The sequence below is a fragment of the Marmota flaviventris genome, chromosome 6, assembly GCF_047511675.1.
Source record: "Marmota flaviventris isolate mMarFla1 chromosome 6, mMarFla1.hap1, whole genome shotgun sequence".
NCBI classification, from domain to species: Eukaryota; Metazoa; Chordata; class Mammalia; order Rodentia; family Sciuridae; genus Marmota; species Marmota flaviventris.
In genome coordinates, this window is record NC_092503.1 from 75,905,474 (window position 1) to 75,928,983 (window position 23,510).

At 35.3% G+C, this 23,510-nt stretch overlaps 1 protein-coding gene across 1 annotated transcript in view; it reads left to right on the plus strand.

Annotated features, from left to right (window-relative positions):
• The window catches only part of Tbx18 (T-box transcription factor 18), a 30,367-nt gene extending 7,226 nt beyond the window's left edge, over window positions 1-23,141 (plus strand). The window contains exons 4-8 of the mRNA XM_027928369.2: window positions 461-632; window positions 8,739-8,906; window positions 11,853-11,917; window positions 18,178-18,272; window positions 20,230-23,141. Coding sequence (XP_027784170.1) covers window positions 461-632; window positions 8,739-8,906; window positions 11,853-11,917; window positions 18,178-18,272; window positions 20,230-20,954 — 1,225 coding nt within the window. The 3' untranslated portion in view covers window positions 20,955-23,141. The remainder of the gene's footprint in view (window positions 1-460; window positions 633-8,738; window positions 8,907-11,852; window positions 11,918-18,177; window positions 18,273-20,229) is intronic.
• The last annotated feature ends 369 nt before the right edge of the window (window positions 23,142-23,510 follow it).

The following is a 23,510-nucleotide window of genomic DNA, read 5'->3' on the forward strand; positions in this document are numbered from 1 at the left end:
TATTATCTATCCCACCAGATTGTACATAGCCTAAAATGGGAAATGATCTTTAAGGAAGTATGATACTTTAAGATATCTGTCAAGTATTTTGAGAATTACTTAAAGATGATGTTGACAACGTCATAGTTTCTTCATGTCAGGTGAACAATGGAAAATATCACACTATAGATAGAATTTCTAATGTAAGTGGGATTCATTAAAATTAAGTTACTTGAGTTTATGGGGGTGATAGTGTGCATATTTTTCGCTAAGTTCTTAATGTCCTACTTACTTTGAGTTGTCAGTAGGCCCCTGAAACTTCAGAAAGTTTTTGAAAAGTGCTTGAAGGCTTATTCTGGGTATAAAGTAGAAATACATTTATTTTAGACATTAAGTGTGCACATTTGATCTGATACTATTGAGCTGGAAATTCCAAGAAATAAATAGTCCGTAACCTGAAAATCCTGTCTTTGCCTTGTAGGTATGTTTACCACAGCTCTAAATGGATGGTAGCGGGTAATGCTGACTCCCCTGTGCCACCCCGGGTGTATATTCATCCAGACTCACCTGCCTCCGGGGAGACTTGGATGAGACAAGTGATCAGCTTCGACAAGCTGAAGCTCACCAACAATGAACTGGATGACCAAGGCCATGTGAGTAGATGGCCTCTGTAATACACCACCATTGGATGGCATAGCCAAATCTATGCTGTGTCTGACTGAAGGAAATGGACACTTCTAAGATCACAATATTACTTTCCTGGTTGATCAGCATGTGCATAATCTGTCCAAAAATCAAGATTATATTTGCATCAGAGACTATGCTTTTGGTTTTGAAGTATATTATGAAACATATAATAGGTTAAAACTAGATACTGCATTTGTATTGGCGAGAAAAAAACCCAAGGCAGAGACTTTTATTTTAGCCAAAATATTTGTGTGAATCTCAAGAGGTGTAGTTATTATGTTCTAAATATAAATACTACTTGGGAATCGGGTAAATGAGGATAATGATTTATTGTATCCTGCCTGCAGTCACTTCTTTTCTCAACTGAGGCTCATTGCTTCTCAGTACTAGCCCAGGCTTATGCTATTTGTGTGTCTCATCTGCAAGCTCCCAGTTGTTTTATAATGACATCTAATATGTCAAAATATGTTATAACAATAATTCCTTTTGTTCTTAAAATTGGTTAAACATGATATGTAAATTAAAGTTCAGCCATTTCAATAATACAGTCATTTTTAACACCTTATTAATTTTATGCAGCATTGTTCTTATGCAGGAATTCTATTTTATTATTTTAATAAATAAGTAACCCTGGATATAAGCTGATTTCTGTTCAAAGCTAATATTTCTATTAGGTTTCCATTATTTGAGAATGTTTTGATTGATGCAGAACTGAAATGCCTTAAAGAACACATCATACATAAAAGGAACAAAAACGTGTTCATTTCTCAAAGGGGTGACATAAAGATCGCATATTTATGAGCAAACCTTTTAAAACAAAAATACAAACTCATGAATTATAATACAGTGATGACAGGATATGGTTTGCAAGTTGCTAGACAGTGTCTTAAACACTTTACCTTAATGAAAACCTTTGAGAACTAATTTCATTATAGTACATTTGCAGTGTCTAGATTTTCAGGACACATCTAGTAAAACCTCACATTGGTAGTGCTTTTGTTTATTAATTATTGCCTTTTATGATTTCAAACAGGATCAGAAAAATAATATAAATTTCTTTTCTGAATCTAACTTCATGCCCTACATTTTAGTGCATTATTTCATTTTCCTTCTTTTTATTCTTTGTGCTTATTTCTACAATTTAATATAGTCAAGTTGTAATGATATTCTTCATTTCAGTTAAAAAAAAAACATTGGTTTCTTCTTTCTCATTGTGGGAGCTGTCTGTGAAATGTTGGTATGTTGGTAGCATATTCATTGAGAGTTCCTTTTTAAATTTTTCTTTGTACAGGAAATTTTAGAAAAAAATGTCACTTAGCATTAACTATTTTGGAAACTTAAAAGTACCTTACCCTTTTTGAGTTTTCCTAGTATAAGAATATATCTTCTTCTTTTTTTTTTTAAATTTTTTATTGTTGGCTGTTCAAAACATTACATAGTTCTTGATATATCATATTTCACACTTTGATTCAAGTGGGTTATGAGCTCCCATTTTTACCCCATATACAGATTGCAGAATTACATCAGTTACATATCCATTGATTTACATATTGCCATACTAGTGTCTGTTGTGTTCTGCTGCCTTTCCTATCCTCTACTATCCCCCCTCCCCTCCCCTCCCCTCCCCTCTTCTCTCTCTGCCCCCTCTACTGGCATTCATTTGTCCCCCTTGTATTATTTTTCCCTTTCCCCTCACTTCCTCTTGTATGTACTTTTGTATAACTCTGAGGGTCTCCTTCAATTTCCATGCAATTTCCCTTCTCTCTCCCTTTCCCTCCCACCTCTCATCCCTGTTTAATGTTAATCTTCTTCTCATGCTCTTCGACCCTACTCTGTTCTTAGTTACTCAGATTAAAAAAAAAAATGTGGCATTTATACACAATGGAGTATTACTCTGCATTAAAAAAATGACAAAATCATAGAATTTACAGGGAAATGGATGGCATTAGAGCAGATTATGCTAAGTGAAGCTAGCCAATCCCTAAAAAACAAATGCCAAATGTCTTCTTTGATATAAGAATATATCTTCTGAAGTGATTATTGGATCCAAAAACTATTTACTGTCATATATAAAGTACAAAACTTCTAAAGTCAATAAATCCTTTTATAGTTCTGATTCTTTCAGTCCAAATTACTGGCTTTATATGCAATATCTAATGTGTTTAATATTAGATGTAGATTTAGTGATTTATTATGATTTTTAATGTTGTAATTTTGTATTGGAGAGAAAGGACCCAACTTGAGTTAAAACATCATTCTTCAGAAAATACAATGTATATATGTGTATATGTATATATGTGTGTGTGTGTGTGTGTGTATGCATACAAAGTGTGCTACACATATACATATAGCTAAAGAGAGAGATTTAAATAATTGGGTCATGTGATTGTTGGGGAGCTAGCAAGTCTGAAATCTGTAGGGTAGGCTGGCAGGCTAAAGAGCCAGGGTGAGTTGGTATTTCACCTTGAATCTGAAGGTAGTCTTCTATCAGAATTTCCTTTTCCTCTGGGGACCTCAGTCTGTTTTCTTTTAAGGCCTTCAACTGATTGTATAAGGCCCACCCACATTATGGAGGATAATCTGTTATCTTTTATTTAAAACATAAAAGGACAGGTTACAAATTGAAATTCAGCTCTGTAAATCTAAATAATTAAAATATTTCACTATTAGAAAAATAAAACACAGCAGAAACAGGTAAAATTTAGAGAAGTGTATAATTTATTTGGGAAATTTTTTTAAGACTGTGGCAGGATGTACTAGTTTAATAAAAGAAGGTACTTAATGTGTGTGGAGAGTAGGAAGAGAGCTATTTCTATGCAATTTGGAAGCAAAGAAACTGCCTTTGTAAAAATGCATTTACCTGTCAGTTACACCAGAGGAGAGTGTGTAAGGGAAAGTGCTCTTTTCCATTAATCATTTTAAAAACATTGAAAACTTTGTAAAATGTAGTAAAAGATACAAAGATATGGTCTCTGCCTTTGGTGAGTTTCTAGCCTAAATGGGGAAGGAAGGGATCTTTTATACAGTTTATCAATCCTGCCAGCTCAGAGAAGTAAAGATGCCACCTTGATCTGGCCAAGAGAAATTGGGTGTAGAAAGGTGTCTGTTATGTTTACTTAAAGTGTGCACAACATTAAAAAATTTACTTTGGCATGGAGTATATTTCCATTTTGGATTCTCACTAAAGTTTCTTTATAAATACTCCCTGGTATTTAGAAAGCTGAAAAGTCACTTTGGGAAAACCACAATAATGTCATATCTCATGTGGTCCTAGGTCTAGTTACAGCCTGTGAGAATCTAATTCCTGCAATGGCATTGCATTAAATTAATAAAAATTCCAGACTTGCATGGACTTCTCAAGTCACAATGCTGTACGCTTGCGCATCCTTAGCAGAGTAGAACTGGGAACTGGGAGGACAAAAAATGTAGGAAAGTAATTTAGCTAGTCACTGCTCATTTGAGTCCACAATTTTACTAGAAGTTGTGGTACCTTCCTTTAGAATTAGAAGTGGGTGCTGGGGAAAGCAGAAGCTAAGTGCCTCCTCTCTGCCAGGAAAGGGACTATTGAATTAGAAAGTTTCACCTGAATGGTATGGCCGTCTTGGTAGACCCTGAGTCACATTCACCAAAAGAACTAGAAATAAATTTCTAATCTCTAATCTATACTCATTTTGGGTCATTGATCCCTATCTGATTTCTTGGAGATTCTTTAAGTTTTATACTGACTTTTATACAAAGCAAAATTCGTCCTTGGGCTACCCACGTGCAGATTGTTAGTATGCTTGGGTTGGTTAAATTCTAACTATGTGCATGTTTCCCTGTCCACATGAATCTTGCCATCTGAAGGAAAACATTTAGATAAGCATCTACCTGAAAAATTAGAAGACATGTAACAGGAAATGGTGCAACTTAAACCTCGGCAGAATTTGTACCCATCGTGCTGGGATGCTTTGGAAAAGTAGCATGGCAAGACCAGGCAGTCATCTTCAGGGGCCTGTAGGAGGACTTACGTTACCACCTGCTGAGGACTCAGAGATACAGGTTCCCTCACTCACTATCTTCCTGTTCCTCCTTGAGAACTGGGTAGTAAAGCAAGATATTCCAGGGGAGTTTACAAAGTTGGTGGGAGGAATTTGTAGTGACCTAGAGTAGTACAGCACTTTTGTTGTGATCATGGGAAAGTTACTTCACCCTTTGAGGCTTGGTTTTCTCATGGGTTATATTGGAATCAGATAACTTTGAGTGAATCAGGTGAGCTGATGTACATGAAAGTACTTATTTTTAAGGTACTTAAAAATCACTTATTTTATTTTGTCACATATAAAACAAAAGTTAGGCATTCTTGCTATAAGTTTGTGAGTCAGTTGTTATAGCTTTGTCCCCTATCATTTAAAGTGAGTTGGTACTTGGTATCACCAAAAATGCAGGGAGCCAGGTTTTTATTATCTGTTCCTTCTTGGTCTTTTGCTTGACTTATTCTAACATGGGAATTTAAGTCATCTGGAAAATTTCTAGTCAGCAGGGAGTTTCCCTATTCAGCTGTTCTGCAAGACTAGACGCAGCTGCCTGTCTGTCAAACTCCAGGCACTTTCAACTCATCAGATCAGAAATAAATAATATCATACTTCTTTTGACTCAAATTCAGTCTTTAAAGTAGAAGGCATGTATTAGCCTGTATAGGCAGAAGTGTTCTGTATTTATGGACATAGGTTTGTGTGACTGTGCTAATAGGTAAGCCCCAAATCCTCAGTCTAAACAGAACAGAGAGCTTAGAACATGCACATCAGATGTAATTATTTGGGTTTCAGTGATGGACATTATCATTGCAGTTTCCTTTTTTATAAGGCTAGTGGTTCTCCTGGTTTTGCTTGTTCTACTTTATAAGCAAACTGAGATTGACCACTCATCATTATAATTTTGATAGCTCATTAAAAAGAAAATAATGCTATCTTATAAAGAAGAACTGAAACTTGTTTGGCATTCTCTAAAATAATTTCAGAAATACGCTAAATTCTTATAGATAATGATGAAATTATATTATTTTGCTTGAATAATCTTCACATTGCTATTGACAATTGCTCCTTAACATGTAGACAGAGGCATATATTGGTCATTTGTTTACCTTACCCCAATATACTGTACCTCAAGTCATTTTTGAATTGGTAAGAACATAAATTAATTAATTAAACGTATATACCTACTTGGAGAAATTTTCTTGAGCTATCAGAGGCCCTCATAAAACAGGAACCTACTTTTCATTTTCTGGTGAACAGAAAACCTAAATAAACTTTTGTTTCCTTCATTCAAAGTCAGTTCATTTAAATCTTCTGAAATTGTACATTTGTTTCTGTTCAATTAATGCAAAGTAGTTTTTCTTTTGATCTGTGATTTGTTTCTAAAAGCTGTGCTAATTCTCTCTGGGTTTTTATCAGAGCTATTCTTTGCTTACATTTTGTTTCTTAGCTTGGAGAAAAGGAAGAATTTTCCCTCAAATTCTTGTATTCCCCAAGATGTCAAATATGTATCTATTTCCTAAAGAGAGAAACTAGTTAAGAAATAGAGAAGGAGGAGAAGCAGAATTTATGTTAATATTTATTATTGTAAAATTGACCATTTGGTTTTATGTTCATATTTGAAAGTGTATTTTAAGGTAAAAACTTATAATAGATAATTTGGGCAAAGGACCAGGACAGTTATATCATTAATTTTTCAGGTGATGACCTGTTAGGGCTGAATTTACTACCTCTGTAGGCTGAACCATCGTTGTGCTTCCCTTGTTGGGCCTGGCCCAGTCCTGATGCCTGCCCACACAGTGTAAATTCATAAAGAATGCAGGCAGACATAGTGGTGAGATCAAGCTGTGTGTGGGTCAAGGGAGTGGCTTCCAGATTCAGCCCTGAGGATTCAGAAGTCTCTTGCTTCTGTAGGCCTTAGCATCATCATCTATAAGCTGGAGTATTAATGGTAATTTTTTTTCAGACTTTGAAATGTTAAATGTAATGTCGCATAGAACCCTACATTTAAAGAAGGGAAGGGCCATGGCCCTAATTAGAGGACAGAAAGCAGACCTCAGTTTACCTGTCATCTGCTTTTCTCTCCCAGCATTTTTGAAAAAAATACTAAATGTAAGATACCTTTCATTCCTTCTGAGATATTGAGCTTCCCAGGATATAAACTTAGATTTCAGTTATAACTTTTAAAATTAAAATTGTTGATCATAAACTGCTAGGAATAATATACTGAGGGAATGAGAAAAAAATTCATTTTTACTGAAAATCTGTTTAGGATATACTGATCATTGGAATCATCAGAATTCAATGTTGTTTCTGTGGTTTTCAAGCTTCTTACCTGACTTATAGCAAGACATACCTTTTATTTTATTATCTAGTACAGATATATATATACACACATACAGCCAGTGGAAACTGTTTTTCTGTACTTATCCTTACTATAAGCAACACACTTTATTTTTTACTGTATTTTATAATTTTATTTATTTAAAAAAATTTCTGGTCATAACCCTTTCAATTGATTACACGAGCCCCTAATAGGTCATGAAATTCTGCCCTTTTCTTAGACCTGGAAAGAATTTTCAGAAGTTATGCACTCCTGTGTGTCCCCAGATGATGATGAGAGCTGTTGTCCCCTATACCTTTTCCTTTTATTCAATCTGCCTCTCTAAGAGGCATACCTAATCAGCAAGATAGTTAGAGCTGCTATCTGGGCATTTCTTCCACTAGCAGAAAAACTTTAGAGTAAAACAAAATAAAACAACAACAAACCTCTGACTACAGTGTTAGTTACTACCAGAAGGTTAAAGACATCCTTTTGCAATTGCAAACACACTCTTGAGGTATAGGTGTAGTTTTGTTTGAGCTGATCAAAGATTTTGAATTTGGCTTATTAAATTTTGAATTTTGCCCACATCCTGAAAAACATGCAGGTCAATTGCTGTGTTCCCATAAGATTTTTTTTTCTCCTCCAAATTTGTAAATATCCCCAAACCTACATTCAAATCTTCAGCTCAGGAAAGATATAATAGATTGTTAACTAAACTCATGTATGAGTATCTGAATATAGAATCCCAGCAGCAAATAGAAATTCCCACTTGATGAGAATTTTTTTCTCACTCAATCCTCCTCCAGCCTTCAAAGCATAAAACGTATAAAGGAGAAAGAAATCACCCACAATGTCATCATCCAGAGGTGATCACTATTCATATCTTTGTATGGGTCATTGTTACTATATTTTGATTTGGTTGTGACAAGTTTGTAACCGATTGTGGTACTATTATCATTTTAAGATTAACAAGAAACATCTCATTATGTGATTAAATATTTCCTAAACAGTATTAGTAACAGCTGAATACTACTGGATTCCATGGTGTGAATTTTCGTTTCCCTAACTAACTTACTTATGTTGGGAATATAAGTGGTTTATAGTTTTTCCACTATTACAAATTATGTAATGCACATCTTTGTACATGTAAAACTTTACTGAATTTGGAATACATCCTTAGCATAAATTCTCAGAGTGGAATGATTGGTTAGAAGGTAATTGAACCACATTGTGGATTCCTACAACAGAGTCTGAGAGGGCCAGCTTTCCATTCTCAAGAGTCTGAGTTTTGAAGAAGCCTTATGATAGAGATACAGGTTCTTCTGGCAATCCAGAGACTTTGTGAGCTACACACAAAGCAGATGCTAAGATGTCTTTAAAGTTGCTTAGCTCTTGAGCAAACATGTGCAGTCACAGATGAAGGAAAAGTTTACTCTGAAGAAGACTCTTTGTATAAATACTTATTTTTACTTTTTTTTATGGTTCATGCAATTTAAATAATCATTTCAATCTCATTTTTTAGTTTTATTGGTTTATTGGTCTTATTTATAATTTGTATCATTATAAATATAACCCTCCCTCTTCTATTTGACGTATTTTATTAAAGTCATTTCTGCATCCTTGGAAATGTTAATTTCCAGCAAGACTTTATTATATGTATTAAATATCGAATGTTGGCGTCAAGATGTTTCAGAGGTTTCTGATTATATTTGGATTTTCTTTCCTTGGTGTAGATTATTCTTCATTCTATGCACAAATACCAGCCACGAGTGCACGTGATTCGCAAAGATTGTGGAGATGATCTTTCTCCCATCAAGCCTGTTCCATCTGGGGAGGGAGTGAAGGCTTTCTCCTTTCCAGAGACAGTCTTCACAACTGTCACTGCCTATCAGAATCAGCAGGTATTGTTTTTAGCTGGTATCTTTTTAGAATGTTTCAATAGGTGGTATATTGGTATATCTAAATGTCATGAATCATCATACAACTTTTGCCATATATAACATGCAAAGCATATGTATGCATATTTATAACAACAATACTTTATCCATGATTTCATGGGCTTCTCCCATGAGGACTTCTTTAAATGATAGGAGATGAACATGTAAAATATGAACAGAGAATTGTATTGTAAAGCACTGGATTTGGTTTTTAAACTGCTGGCCATGAAAATATTTCAGAAGCATTTATCCTGTACATTCATTTTTGTGTATTTACAAAAAGGGCTTTTTCCTTTCAAACTATGTTTTATGGGTGATAAAGAGTGATTTAAGTATAATAGTCTGAAAGATTAGCCATTATGAGGTAGTCTTTTCATAAAGTTTGAAATAATTTGAGAAGTAAAATATTTCTTTTCTATATTAGTAAACATGAGGCTGTGTTTGCTTGTGTCAAGAAAGTAGAATTAAATCAAAGGCAAATGCTTAGTACATGTAATTCCAGCTAGTTCACATAAGAAATGATTATGTAATAGCTGATATGGCCTGGAGGTAGATATTTTTTTTCTTTTAAATTTCAGCGGTCAGCCAAATTGTTTTGGGTCTTCACTTCTCCTTACCTATGTATATATTTCAGTAAACATTTAAGGATTTTCAAATTCTGTTGTAGTAACCACTGTTTTAAAACTTCTTAGGAGATGTAAGTCCCCCCATGTGTTCTTCAGAACTGAGGGGCTAAACACTCTTATCCTGTGGCAACACTAGTCCCTCAGCCAAAGCTGGCCTGTTTCTCACACTCACATTTCCATTCTGTCATATACCCCTTTACGTAGAAACATGAAATGTAACCTTTAGAAGGTCTAGAGAAAATTAGGATGCTCTCCTCAAAATTTTAGGGTTGGGAAATTATTTTTCTCAGGGGAAGTCAGTGCATGAGGAGAAAATAGCAAAGCTTTGTATACTTTTAACTACTCTGATTCATGGTCCCTATCTCTGTCTCTCTCTTACACACAAATTACCTGTGCTTTATATGTTATTTTCTCCCACTCTCTGGTACAGTAAGTTTAATGTAGTAGGCTTTAGGCACATGTTAGTGACTAATACTAACTAGCAAACATTGACAAGTTGATTAGGAGAGTGGAAAAATTAGAAGGGAAATTGGTAACAATAACATTCACTTTTAAATGTCCCAGCTGCTAGTTTTAAGAACTTATGGAAATTGGTTTAACTTATTAGAACTAATAAAAATAAAGCAAAGAACCTGTGCAAAATTGGTGAGCAGATTCACCCAGTTGTTAACAGCATGAGCTCTGCATTTTGGTTTCCTAATCCATTTCTACTGGCTAATAACTATATGATTCTGGGAAAGTTACTTGTAAAATGTCACTTCAAAAGAGAACAAAATTGGGATAATAGCTGTGCATAAGCTGTTATGATAATTAAATGATTGGTATGAATAAAACTTCATATACCCATACATAGTCTGCATTCAATAAATGTGGTAATGTTAGTAATAAAAATAATTGTAATTGTGACATATTTCTATTTAGACAAACACAATTATATAAATATGTACTCTTTTTAGTAATAATATTTTAAATGTTTAAATTATTTAGTGTTATTTGAACATTACTGAAATGAACAGAGAATTGAACTGTAATGATCTGTGAAGACAAATACCCTTCACTGATAGATTGGAAGACATGGTGAATTAATTAACAAACTCTTTCATATGTCCATTATAATATAGTTCTATCCACATATCAAGACAATGTCATATGGAGCACATGTGTCTTAAGTGTTGCATGGCTGATTAGAGGATGGCTGAGAGAATGCACGGGCAGTCTAGGAGAACTATAGAGGCCTTTTTTTTGCTGTAGTGTTATCCAGCAAAGTTCATCCTCAGCCAAGATGGATACAATCAGAAATATATTATTTAACTTTGTAGATTTCTTAAGCCAATGAATTTAGAGTGCAAAGCATGGTGTACTTCTAAAAGATAGACTATAAATTCCTTTGGGCAAAGTACAGATACGGTAAGAAATAGATGGGATGTTATTTATTAGGGTCAAGTTTAGGATGGCAAAAGTAAAATAAAAATAAATTTAATTGAGATGATTAGAACATTTGTAAATCCCCCTTCCTCCTAAATCTTGTGGTATTAGTGGGCAAGATTATAAGATAACAAATTGGAACTCTAGGTAAAATTACATTTTCATTTATTTCTACTACATGTATAAGATTTAATCTCATTAGAATCTTCAGGGAGTGGGTTACCTCTGGTTCACTGTAGTGCTGAGGTCAAGTTAGGATTCTAAAAATAAAATAAAAAAAGAATAAAATGTTCAGATGAGTGCCAGAAAGGAAAGGAGAGACAAAGAAAAATACAGAGGCAGAACATTAAAGGAGTGTGGGTATTACCTAATTCTGAAGAATACTGTGGAAGAGCTTTATAACATTTAAGAATATGAATGGTTGATAAGTGGATGTTAGATATTATTTCCCATTACCTCTATTGTAAGAGAAACAATTAAACCACATCACAAAGTTCAAGGGAATAGCTTCAGTTTCTAGAGGATTTTCAAACAAAGGGCAAATTATCACCAGATGACTCAAGATCTCCTTTCCTAAGAATATTAAAAGCAAAGCAAACTTTAATCTATGGAGTTTGAAAAGGAGTGAGAAAGTATCTTCTTTATAGCATATGAATGTTCTGGGTGATTTCCGAAATTTTCTTTTAACTTTACTGCTAAAATATTAAAATATGTGGTGAATGGAAAGAGGAGCACAGTAGAATTCTCTATCAAGTTAACCTTTGAAAAATTTGTAGTTCTGCAATTATTTATGTGTTTTATAACTTTATTTGATGTATGTGTAAGATTTAATGTGATTTTTTTTTTTTTCACTCTGCAGATTACTCGCCTTAAGATAGATAGGAATCCATTTGCCAAAGGCTTCCGAGACTCTGGGAGAAACAGGTAAGTGCTAGTGAAAAACCATTCTGGTTGTGACAAACTAAATATTTAAATTTGCTGATAGGGTATTGAAATAATTTCCGATGATAATTTAAACTGATCAATACTGTTGTACGTTGGATGCACCTTTGGAGTGTGATGGTGTGGGCTGCCTTAAGGTGAACTTTCATGCATGATTCTGGTGTGAAGGTGAAAGCTCTAAGTGGTTCATTGAATGTTGCTTCTTAAGAGGCCTTGAAGAAGTCTACCCTTATAGGCCAGGGCCCTTGATATCCCAAGTAAATGCCCTTTCTGCCTCTGCTATTGGATTAGAATTTCCTTAGTGATGACACAACTGTTTGTTGATTCTGTCTAGTGAGTATGATTGGGTCTCTTATTATCTCAGATTTAAAACTGGAATATGAAACTCCTTCCTGTTGCCAAGAGAGCTGATGTTCTTTAGCTCCCAAATTTGTCTTGGTTCTACTAACAGTCACATAGTTTATTTTTTCTGTGTTGTGTTTATGGTGTTTATACTAAGTGAGAGAGCTACAATAATGAATTCCATTCTGGTACTTTTATGAAAAAGCAGATTATCTAGCCTGTATGCCAAGAGTTTTAAAATTTATTGATATGATTCTATTCCAATACAGTTCAGTGCAACATTTTCTAAGATAACTTTTAGTTACAGAGAGTAATAGTAGACTAATGTTCTACAAAGCCCTTTTCCGGGTAAGACTTTGACTTACATGTTTTCAAAAGTCTCTTGTTTTTAACTGGGCACAGTAGCACACACCTGTAATCCCAATGGCTCAGGAGGCTGAAGCAGGAGGAGTTCAGAGCCAGCCTCAGCAACAGCAAGATGCTGAGCAACTCAGTGAGACCCTGTCTCTATATAAAATACACAAAATAGGGTTAGGGATGTGGCTCAGTGGTCGAGTGCCCCTGAGTTCAAACCCCAGTATCCCTCCCCGCCAAAGTATCTTGTTTTTAAAAAGAAATATATGAACATTTTTTAAAATCACTTTATTTCCTAAAACATTCTAATACTACTTGAAAACTTAGTATTAATTTGGTCTGTCTACACAAAGTCAAAATCCTCAGTTATTTTGGAGACAATTTTATTTGAAGTTTTAGAAAGAAAACCATTAGGTAACAGTCGAGATTTTTAGTTCTTTCATTTGATTGATTGGGCAAGGTAGGCAACAGAGACCTTTTCTCAGAATACACTAAATTGCTTACAGTGACTTGGTGTCATCTTCATATGTAATGGCATCATTTAAATACTATGCAATGTAAGGACTAAAATACAATTAAAATTCAGCAATAGTAGAATAACTTTCTGCAGGTGGATCAATAGGACTGACCAATAGGAGGCTTCCCTCTGAAATTCATCACCTTGTGGGAAGGTTTGCAGCTATACCTAATGCACAACAAGTTGTCTCCTATATTGAAATTATGTCTTTTTAAAAAATTTATTTTTATTTAAAAAATGTTTTTGTGGTAGTGGGGTTTGAACCCAAGGGTACTTTACCAGTGAGCTACAACCTCAGTCCTTTTTATTTTTTAGTTTGAGTTTTACTAAATTGCCTGGGCTAGTCTCAAACTTGTGATCCTTCTGCCTCAGCCTTCTGAGTCACTGGGATTATTTGACTTTGTGTCTTTTTAGATGTCTGTTTCAATGTGGAGAAAATGTTTGCTTGGCTTTTGCTAGGTTATAATAGCTTCTGATTAACTTGCTTTTCAGATGAATTTCTGAAAACTGAATGCAAATTCAACCATAATTTAGTAATCTAAGATCATGTAGTGAGGTGGCCAAAGGGAACCTTTGGGGTAAACTAACTCCTCTACCTTGATAAATGCTTTGATGGAATCTTCTTGCGACTATGTTTATATCAGATTAGTATTTACTCACTTCAGAATCTTGCACTGGTTTCAGAGATTTTTTTTTAAGTAGAAGAGGCTTTAAATGTGTATATGCCAGAAACCATGTCCAAGCTATTGATTGTTCCAGTGAAGACCTCACTTGCTACCAACACTGGAGATTTCACTTGCTTATACCCTGTCAGTTCACTTATGAGGCCAAATTAAACAATATTCTTAAAGTATATTTTATATAGATGATAACAATGAATGAACCTTTTACAAGTAGAAGTGAGATGATGTATACGACAACTTTTCAGGAAATATACTAGATATGCCAACATAATGAAAAGACATTTGTTTACTTAAATGTAATCAGTAAAAAATTCGTAGTACTGGGGAAAATAAACTACTAAGCTGTTTGGTATGGTGAGGTCAAAATGCTAGGTTTTGATATTTCCTTCCCTTTGGCTATTTCGGGAATGTGAAGGCATGGCATCCAATGGTGCTTGCTATTATTTTTTCCTGACTGTAATAAAACTTTTAATGTTTTTAATGGACATACAGAAAACAATGAATTATACTTGAACTGTTTTTAAAATTTTTTTAAATTAAAATTCCTTTTTTGCTTCAAATGTTTTAACAGTATTTTTTATAGGTGAAGTATATTATCTCTGAGTTTTTGCTAGTGAAATAAGGTTGCAACTTTTTTTCTCTTGAAATTATCTCTTTTATCAAAGCTGAGCTCTTCATGGGTCACTTCCTAATATTAAATATCTATAAATCAATATTCTACATTTAAAAATTTGATATTAACATATTTGAGTCATAAGTACCAAAGATGCAAATATTAAAGAGAATTTTGTCAGCTTTAAATACTTATAACTTATGTATTATTTTCCTTTAGAAAAAAGAACCTAAGTTATATGTAGGAAAGTATAGTGATTTTTAAGGGGTATGGAGGACTGCAATATTTTAAAATTTATTTCGAAAAGTTTTTATTAGTGTATTATAATTTACATAATAGTGGGGTCCATTTTGACATAATTTTTAAATTTGTTGATTGAGAAGAAAGTTCAAGAGAAAAAAATTCAAAATAGTCCTTTATTACCCCGGTACTATTGTACAGTTGTTTTTTTTAAGAAAACACATTTCTATTTTAATTTTTTCACATACATAAAATAAACAAATTGAGCAGAACAAGAAATAAACGTGAAATTATGATTGTTTAAACTTTATAAAACAATTTTCTTTAATTAAAAATTATCCTTTCCTGGCTATTTATGACTCCACAGCCTATTTTATAGGAATCAGTAGCTTTGGCCCTTAAAAGCTCTCCTGCAAGACATTTGCTATGTGAGAGCGAATTTATGTGCTGAGAATAGTTTCATTCTTCAGTTAGGCCTTAGGTTTGACCCTATAAAATTTTTTACTCAGGAAGGTACAAAAATTTCTTCTCTTTAAATACCTCAGGAAAAACATAACCATTTTACTAAATAAACTTGGCCATTTGATAGCATAAATTAGGGCAGTGATAAAATGTGGAAGTTGTTCAAAGGCACCTTGTATAAATTATCGCCTTGGCTACTCTCCTGCAGGAGGTGCCTTTCATCTTTTCTTTAACTAGATGGGAAAAGTCTCCATTACTGGAGAAAATGAAGGCTTTTTAACAAAAGTCCAGATTCAGCTAATAAATATTTTATAACTGTTTCCTGCAAAATATCTGAAATCCTTTCTGGAACTTGCAGTGTGAAACAGCAGCCTCAGGAAAAATATCAATAGCTCCAAATCAGATCACTTGTAGACATATCACCTTCAGAGCATCTCTTTAAAGCTTGGGGTTATATATTTATGATACTTAATAACTTTTGCCAAAAATTTGGTTTATATATTTGAAGCATAGTTGGCTTTATACTGTTAAAGCAAATAATGCAGTAATACACATCTCTATAGTGAATAAATTTCTAAGTCCAGTGAATGCTACTTTATTATCTTAAGTAAACTCCCACAAGACTGTTTTGTAACGCTTTGGTATCTTTAATATTGAAAACCACCATTATCAAAATTCATCTATGTGATAATAAAAGGCAATTTTAAAATAAAGCTGTGTCCTAATGTTCATTTGCATTTAAACAATCTTTTTTTCTGGAACATCATAAAAAATTTAGTATTGGTTTGCTCTAAATATAGAGTAATCAGCTAAATAGCACCCAGTATTTGTTATTCCAGTATTAATACAAGTCATTACTTGGGGGTCTGAGATTGAGTAGGCTTGCAAAACTGCCCAGAAATGAATACTTTAATGGACAAAAAAGTGCTACTGAGTTGCATGATCTTAAATTTTACTTGTATTTTGGCCACAAATGTGATGTTTGATTTGGAAAAAAATAACTTAGAATAACACAACTTTAGAGCTAGAAAAGGGTTTCAGAGCTTTCATAACCTAATTCTCACTTTGTAGGAAGCTGAAATCCAGAGAGGTTAAGAAATTGACTTAAGGTCATACAATTAGTTTTAGTGACTTGCAGTCAAGCCCATTTTTTTCTGATTCCAATTTAGTGTTCTTACCATTAAATGATAGTTTCTGTGGCACATTATTATGTTAGAAGCCAGATTCTGTTCTTCTTTCCCAGGTAGCTCAGATAGAACAAGTGCAGTTCCCTCTGTGTCCTGCTCTTCCTTTGGTAGCCCATTCATATTATATCTGTAGGGCTGGAGATGCCTTTTTGAGGTGCTCTGAGAACAGTATTCCCCTGAGCCTACAACTGAAAAGATGAGTCAGGTTCCTGAGTATACTCAGGAGATGTGTTCATGCATGCACATATGCTGCCCCTCCACCCATGCATAACTGTTCTTTTGTTACTAAGATGGGATAGGTGTGCGTTTCATTGAGCTGGGACAGAAATAAATAGATCAATGGAGACTTTATCTGCACATTCTAAGGAAGCAAATTCTGCATGTAAAACATTGGTCCAGAAGGAGTAGTAGTGTGAAATGGTTTCATCTTCACAAATCACTTTTGCTGATTGGAGAGGTTTTACCCTATAGGTAAAGGTAATGTGACTCTTGGTGGTCTTTTCCTCTCGTCTTAGTCCATAGTTCATGATTTGTGGGTACAGGGAATCCAGAGGAGGTAGCACCTGAGTTGTAGTTATCAAGCATATCTGACAATCACAAGAGATGTCTGAGTAGTATTTGATACTTCAGGAAGCAGGAATTTCCTACAATAGAGGTATAGGTTTCATAAAAGCACACTATTATCTTTTTGGTGGGCTGGTGGCATTGGGGTTTGAACTCAAGGGCACTTGACCACTGAACCACATCTCCAACCCTATTTTGTATTTTATTCAGAGACAGAGTCTCACTGAGTTGCTTAGCATCTCGCTTTTGCTGAGGCAGGCTTCAAACTCAACGATCCCGCTGCATCAGCCTCCTAAGCTGCTGATTACAAGTGTGTGCCACTGTGCCCGGAACAATGTTATCTTGATTAACAAATTGCTTTAGGACTGAGGAGGTTGAGGGACAAGTTATAAGGTCTTAGCTCTTTTGAAAATGGCTAATTGAGTGAAGGGCCTCAATCCCACCTGATGTAAGGAAGGAAAAACTGAATCACTTATGGAAGGAGGCAGTTTATGCACGTATTTAATTGTTGGTGTTTTAAAATACATTCATGTCATGTAAATAGTCCATAACCAACTTTTCCTGTCTCTTTAAGTGTTTGTTCATTAAATATGGGTATTGAGGCTTTAAAGTATTCTGTGATAGTGGTACTAACTTCATATAGTGGATATCTCTTTGAGATCATCTTGCTGCTCTCCTACACCTTGCTGGGTGAGGACGGGAGAAGTCAGTGCTGCCCTCTTCTGGCGGTTCCATTTCTGAAAGGAGAGTCCAGCCCGGCTCATGGTGGAGATGGTGCCCCTGGCCGAAGTTGGTTTTCTTTGGAAGAACACTCCTTTGAGATGGCTGCTGAGGCACTGAATGATGGACAAAATGCCTCTTTAGAAAAGGGTTGTTTGGTTTTTTTTTACCGGAACATTCTTTTGTGGAAACACCCTTTTCATAGAGGGAAAAGCCCCATCACTGGGAGAAGGTGTATTCCAGATTGCAGCCATGCCTTGGATTCAAAACAGTAAGGATGGACTCTCTTCACCTCAGCCCCTTGGCCCAAAGGGGTAGCTTTTCTTCCCCCACATTGGCTTGGCTTTGGTTCCCAGGAATGTTAACAACATTTTGGGTGATTTTCCCTCTCCCAAGTATTTCTTTCTGACCATGGCAAGCTCCTAACCTGCGAGTATGGGGTGTTCTATCAATTCTGGTCTTATTTTCCAAAATACTCATTACTGATGAAAGCTCCAACTTCTCCTAACTAGACTTCATTTGTCCCCCCATCCCACCCTAATCCTGATCCTGCTGTTTAGAATGGGTTTGGAAGCCTTGGTGGAATCGTATGCATTCTGGAGACCCTCACTGCGGACCCTCACCTTTGAAGATATTCCTGGAATTCCCAAGCAAGGTAACTCACAAAGTTTCCTGGGTTATAGCTGCAGCCATTTCCTGTCTGAAAGCTCAGGTTCTAAAAAAATGCACAATTATTTCAAATATGATGGTGACCTCATCACCAACAGGTCTAGAGTTCATATCTTTTTTCCATATGGTATGGGGATGGGTCAGAAAAAATGGTTGTTGTGGTTATAGATTAAATCTTGGATTTTTAGGCTGTTTATTTATGTTATTACCTTTATCTGACTCTTAAATGTTGTATTAATGTTGGAGGTGGACTTGTGGGTTCTGAGGCCAGTTACTCTTCACAAGAAATTGCTGATGCTGTTTCCAGTCCACCTTTTTTTGCCAGCTTCTTTCTTCCTTTAGTGTAAGTGACTCTAGGAAGGGTTCTCTTATTGAGTTGATGATGAGAAAGTTGGGTACATTCAGGCAGATTTCCTTGGGCTCATCGCTGAATATTTCCCACAAGTCTGGGGCTTGCACTTTCTTTGAGAAGATGACACTTTCTCTTTGGTCTGTTCACTAGGTAGGACTATCCCCTCACTGCTGTAGGCAGGCTTTTAACCACCTTCCAGTGAGAATTTCACCTGCTGGGTTTTAAATTATTACTAAACATATTGGGCTTTTAGATTATTTTGGGAAGCTATGTAAGACACTGGCACTATAACAATGAAGGTTTTACAAACTGTCTAGTCCTTGGGATTTTCTTCTCCCTTTAAATTCTGTCAAATTTGCAAACATCAGGTTTACCACCACATCCAGAGAGGGAGAGTCAGCCACCATCACCACCACTGAATGCAGGATAACTACCCTCTCTAAGTTTCACAGGATTGTTTATTTGTTGGACTTCTATGCTTGTGTTAAGATGTGATTCACCAACCTATTTTCTGGTTGGAAGTGAAGTTTTTGAGGGGCTAGACTATTGCTTTACGATGTGGCCAAGACTTGCCTTATATAGTCATTGATGCACATAGGCTTTCAGTGAGAAGCTACAGATATGCTTGAGCAGGGTGTGGACTTGGTTCAGCTCTTTGCTTTGAGTCATGGCTGTTTCTTTGTAAGGAAATATATTGATCCAAAGCAAACTTTGCTGAAAGAAAGGCTGAAATGTAGGTAAAATGTGGTGGTGTTACACTGTTGGAACAAGATACATGATACAGATTGATACTGTATAAAGTTGCTGATAAATTCAGTTATTTGTAATATTTATTATACTAAGAAATATTTTGAGAAAGCTTATTAAGGGACAAATTATGAAAATTCTGTATGGCAGTATCCTTCTCTTTCTGCAATAAAAAAACACATCTTTCCCTAGGGAGATAATTTGTCTTAAAAATATTGAGATACCGGGTGCCATGATGCACGTCTGTAATCCCAGCGGCTTGGGAGGCTGAGTCAGGAGGATCATGAGTTCAAAGCCAGCCTCAGCAACTTAGTAGGACCCTAAGGAACTCAATGAGACCCTGTAAATAAAATAGAAAAAAGGACTGTGAATGTGGTTGAGTGGGTGAGTGCCCTTGAGTTCAATCCTCAGGACCGAAAAAAAGAAAAAAAAGAAAGAAAGAAAAATATTGAGAGATACTGGACATGGTGGTGTGCACCTGTAATCCAGTGACTCAAGAGGCTAAGGCAGAAGGGTTTCAAATTCAAAACCAGACTCAGTAATTTAGTGAATACCCTGTCTCAAAATAAAAGACTTGGGGATGTAGCTCATTGGTAGAATACCCTTGGGTTCAGTCCCCACTACTGGGGGGGTGGAGAACACATTGAGAGGGTTTGTGTGCAGATTGTTTCACTATGAATTCAATGAGGTTCTAAATTCTTTGAAAGATGATAAATCATAAGTTCCTTCTCATCTCTTTAGCCCTTACCACCCCTTATAACAAGCCATTTCTATGATGTATTTAACAAATTAAAAGAAAAAGATGGCTACGGCATCATTCTTTATATTTCAACTTCTTTTATAGGCAATGCAAGTTCCTCCTCCTTACTGCAAAGTACTGGGAATGGTGTTCCTGCCACCCACCCTCACCTTTTGTCTGGCTCCTCTTGTTCCTCTCCTGCCTTCCATCTGGGGCCCAACACCAGCCAGCTATGTAGTCTGGCCCCAGCTGACTATTCTGCCTGTGCCCGCTCAGGCCTCACCCTCAACCGATACAGCACATCCCTGGCCGAGACCTACAACAGGCTCACCAACCAAACCAGCGAGACATTCGCCTCGCCCAGGACTCCTTCCTATGTAGGTGTGAGCAGCAGCACCTCAGTGAACATGTCCATGGGAGGCACTGATGGAGACACCTTCAGCTGCCCACAGACCAGCTTGTCCATGCAGATTTCAGGAATGTCCCCTCAGCTCCAGTACATCATGCCTTCACCCTCCAGCAATGCCTTTGCTACTAACCAGACCCACCAGGGTTCATATAACACTTTCAGGTTACACAGTCCCTGTGCCTTATATGGATATAACTTCTCCACATCCCCCAAACTGGCTGCCAGTCCTGAGAAAATTGTTTCTTCCCAAGGAAGTTTCTTGGGGTCCTCACCAAGTGGGACCATGACTGATCGACAGATGTTGCCCCCTGTGGAAGGAGTGCACCTGCTTAGCAGTGGGGGTCAGCAGAGTTTCTTTGACTCTAGGACCCTAGGAAGCTTAACTCTGTCATCATCTCAAGTGTCTGCACATATGGTCTGATGAAGCCTTTAAGTTAAACCCATTTGAATCTGTCTAATGTATTTTTTATCTTCTTTTTCTTTTCTTTTTAAAAGCAATATGGAAAGTAACTATCTGTAACTTGTAAAATATGCATATAATAGAATATTAAGTTTCCCTGAGGTTTTTCACTTTCTCATGGTGAGACTGTAATTATCTATAGTGTATGTGGATACTGTATATACATAGCATGTGGCATATTTAAGCCTCTTTTATATCCTCCTGTTCACCCAGTTGCTGAGTAGTGGCATTCAGACAGTATGTTTAATGAAAATTCTCAGACTTTTTAAAAAAACAAAATGGTAAACTTAAAACTTGGCAGTGATACTAACCAGATGAAGACTTGTAACTTAATGTATCAGAAAAATGTTCTGAACAATTTCAAAATTGAGTGTTGATAACCAGCAGTAACCATTATATAGAGTCTTATGATTTCGGTTATTCTTAAACATAGTGGGAGAATCTAAAATGCAAAAGCCAGTTGAAGTGTTAGTATTAATTCTGAGGTATTTGTAATTATGAAGGATTAGCTTTTACATTCCTGCTTATTCTTATTTGCCACAGATATTATATGACCTCAGGTCTATAAAATTTATAACTCATATAATTTTTATTTTTTGATGGAAGGTGGAGGAGGATTGTGATTTGTTTTTCACTTTCCATTGGTCATACAAGAGGTATTTACTCATCTGCAGAGAATAAATTTCTAGTATTTAAGATTTTTTGATCATGGTATTTAGTTATCAAATAGGCCATTGACAACTGTTCTGTAAACATTTTTAAATTCCAGTATTCACCAGGGAAAGAATATATGATATGAGTGGCGGCAAAAAGAAAATTAATCCACCTCACATTCTTTGATTCCAATGAGAAACGTTTATATTTCTAAATCTTGAGGAATAATTTTATCAACTATCTCTTAGATTTTTTTGTTGTTGTTGCTTGGTTTTTCATTTAAGATATTTTTTTCTATCTTGCTTTGAACATCCTGACCCATGGTTTATGAGTAAGGAAAAGACATTTATGCTACTTATTTATGTCTTACAACTCCTGCAAATTGGAACTCCCCCTTTCCTTCCTTAACCATATCCCTCTGTCTTGAGTTTTTCAAAACAGGCAGGTCTTAGGCCTTTATGGTGTTAAAGCTGCAAGGAATTTTCAGAGGGTTATCTCTGACAATCTGTCTTGTGGGTGTTGTAGTCAAAAGCTAAAGCCCATTACTATAAAGGCTCTCTTGAAGGACTAAGGAGGAAGATACTAATTATGATAAAGGAACTATAAAACTTTTAACCTCAATAGCATTTTTAGCCTTGGAAGTAAACAAATGAAAGCAGCAGTACTTTTTTTTAAAGCCCCTAAATAATGTATACATGGTTTAAGAGTTCAAAACAACATTTTTTGAACAGTTTCTTGGGATAAAAAATATTTATGAGGTAAATAGAAAAGGCTAAGAATGCATGATAAAATGCATTAACCTTCTGTTGAGAAACTAAAATGATGTATCTGACTGACTTATTCATTACACATCATATATGACAAGCAAAAAGAGTGTTTCCTTTCATTGCTTAATCAAATGGCTGTAACTCATCTTTAGTTTAATGTGTGGAGGGGATATAACTCCTGATTTGCTTCTTTAAAATAGTACCATTGTTAGATATTTAGGGGAACTTAGTGTTTGAACAGAATTTGCACAGGGTTTGACTCTGTTTATAGATACTGACAAATTTCTTCATGGATTCTGTAAACAGTTCATCAAATTAATATTGATTTTAAATTTCAAATTAGCATTAAAGGGCATGAACTATTTGTAATAAGTAGACCTATACAATAAGCTTTTCCTGTGTACAATAGTAATATCAGGACAAATACTTGGAAAAAGGCTTTAAGAATGAGTTTATCCCAGCCTTAGTGCTTTGTGTAATTCAAGGAGAATATTTTTCCATCTTGAAAAACATAGAAAGTAATGCTTTATACCCATATGTATTAGTAAGTAGAGCATTTTCCTTTTTTCTATTGGTAATTTGAGATGACACCACAATATGAGTAGAATTTTTAAATAATTTTTGGTAAAATTTATCGATTTTGTACAAATGCTATTTCCATTAGATTTTACTGTAAATATTAATTACCATGTTATGTCAAAGACTAACCTTTTATTGTTATATTAAATGAAATACATACATTGATAATTATAAGTACATATCTGTATTTTATTAAAAAATGCTTAAGAAATTATATTAAAGTGTGTTATTAAATCCTTTTATGATTTTGGAGGACAGTCATTTTAAGTCTCTATGAATATTTTCTCAAGAATAAGCACACATGTGTATATCGCAAACACAGAGTCTGTAATTCTCAATTACAAAGCAGGGAGAAGTGGTCTGCTGCTCATTTTTCATGTGTTAAATATAATTTCTTGGTGTGTTGACCATGTCACTGAAGGTGAAGGCCCTGACAAATGTTGAACACATGAAAATTTGGACATGAGTGGAGGAGGTTGGAGCGGTATGTTTTGTTTCAGGTCCAGGAAAAAAAGGC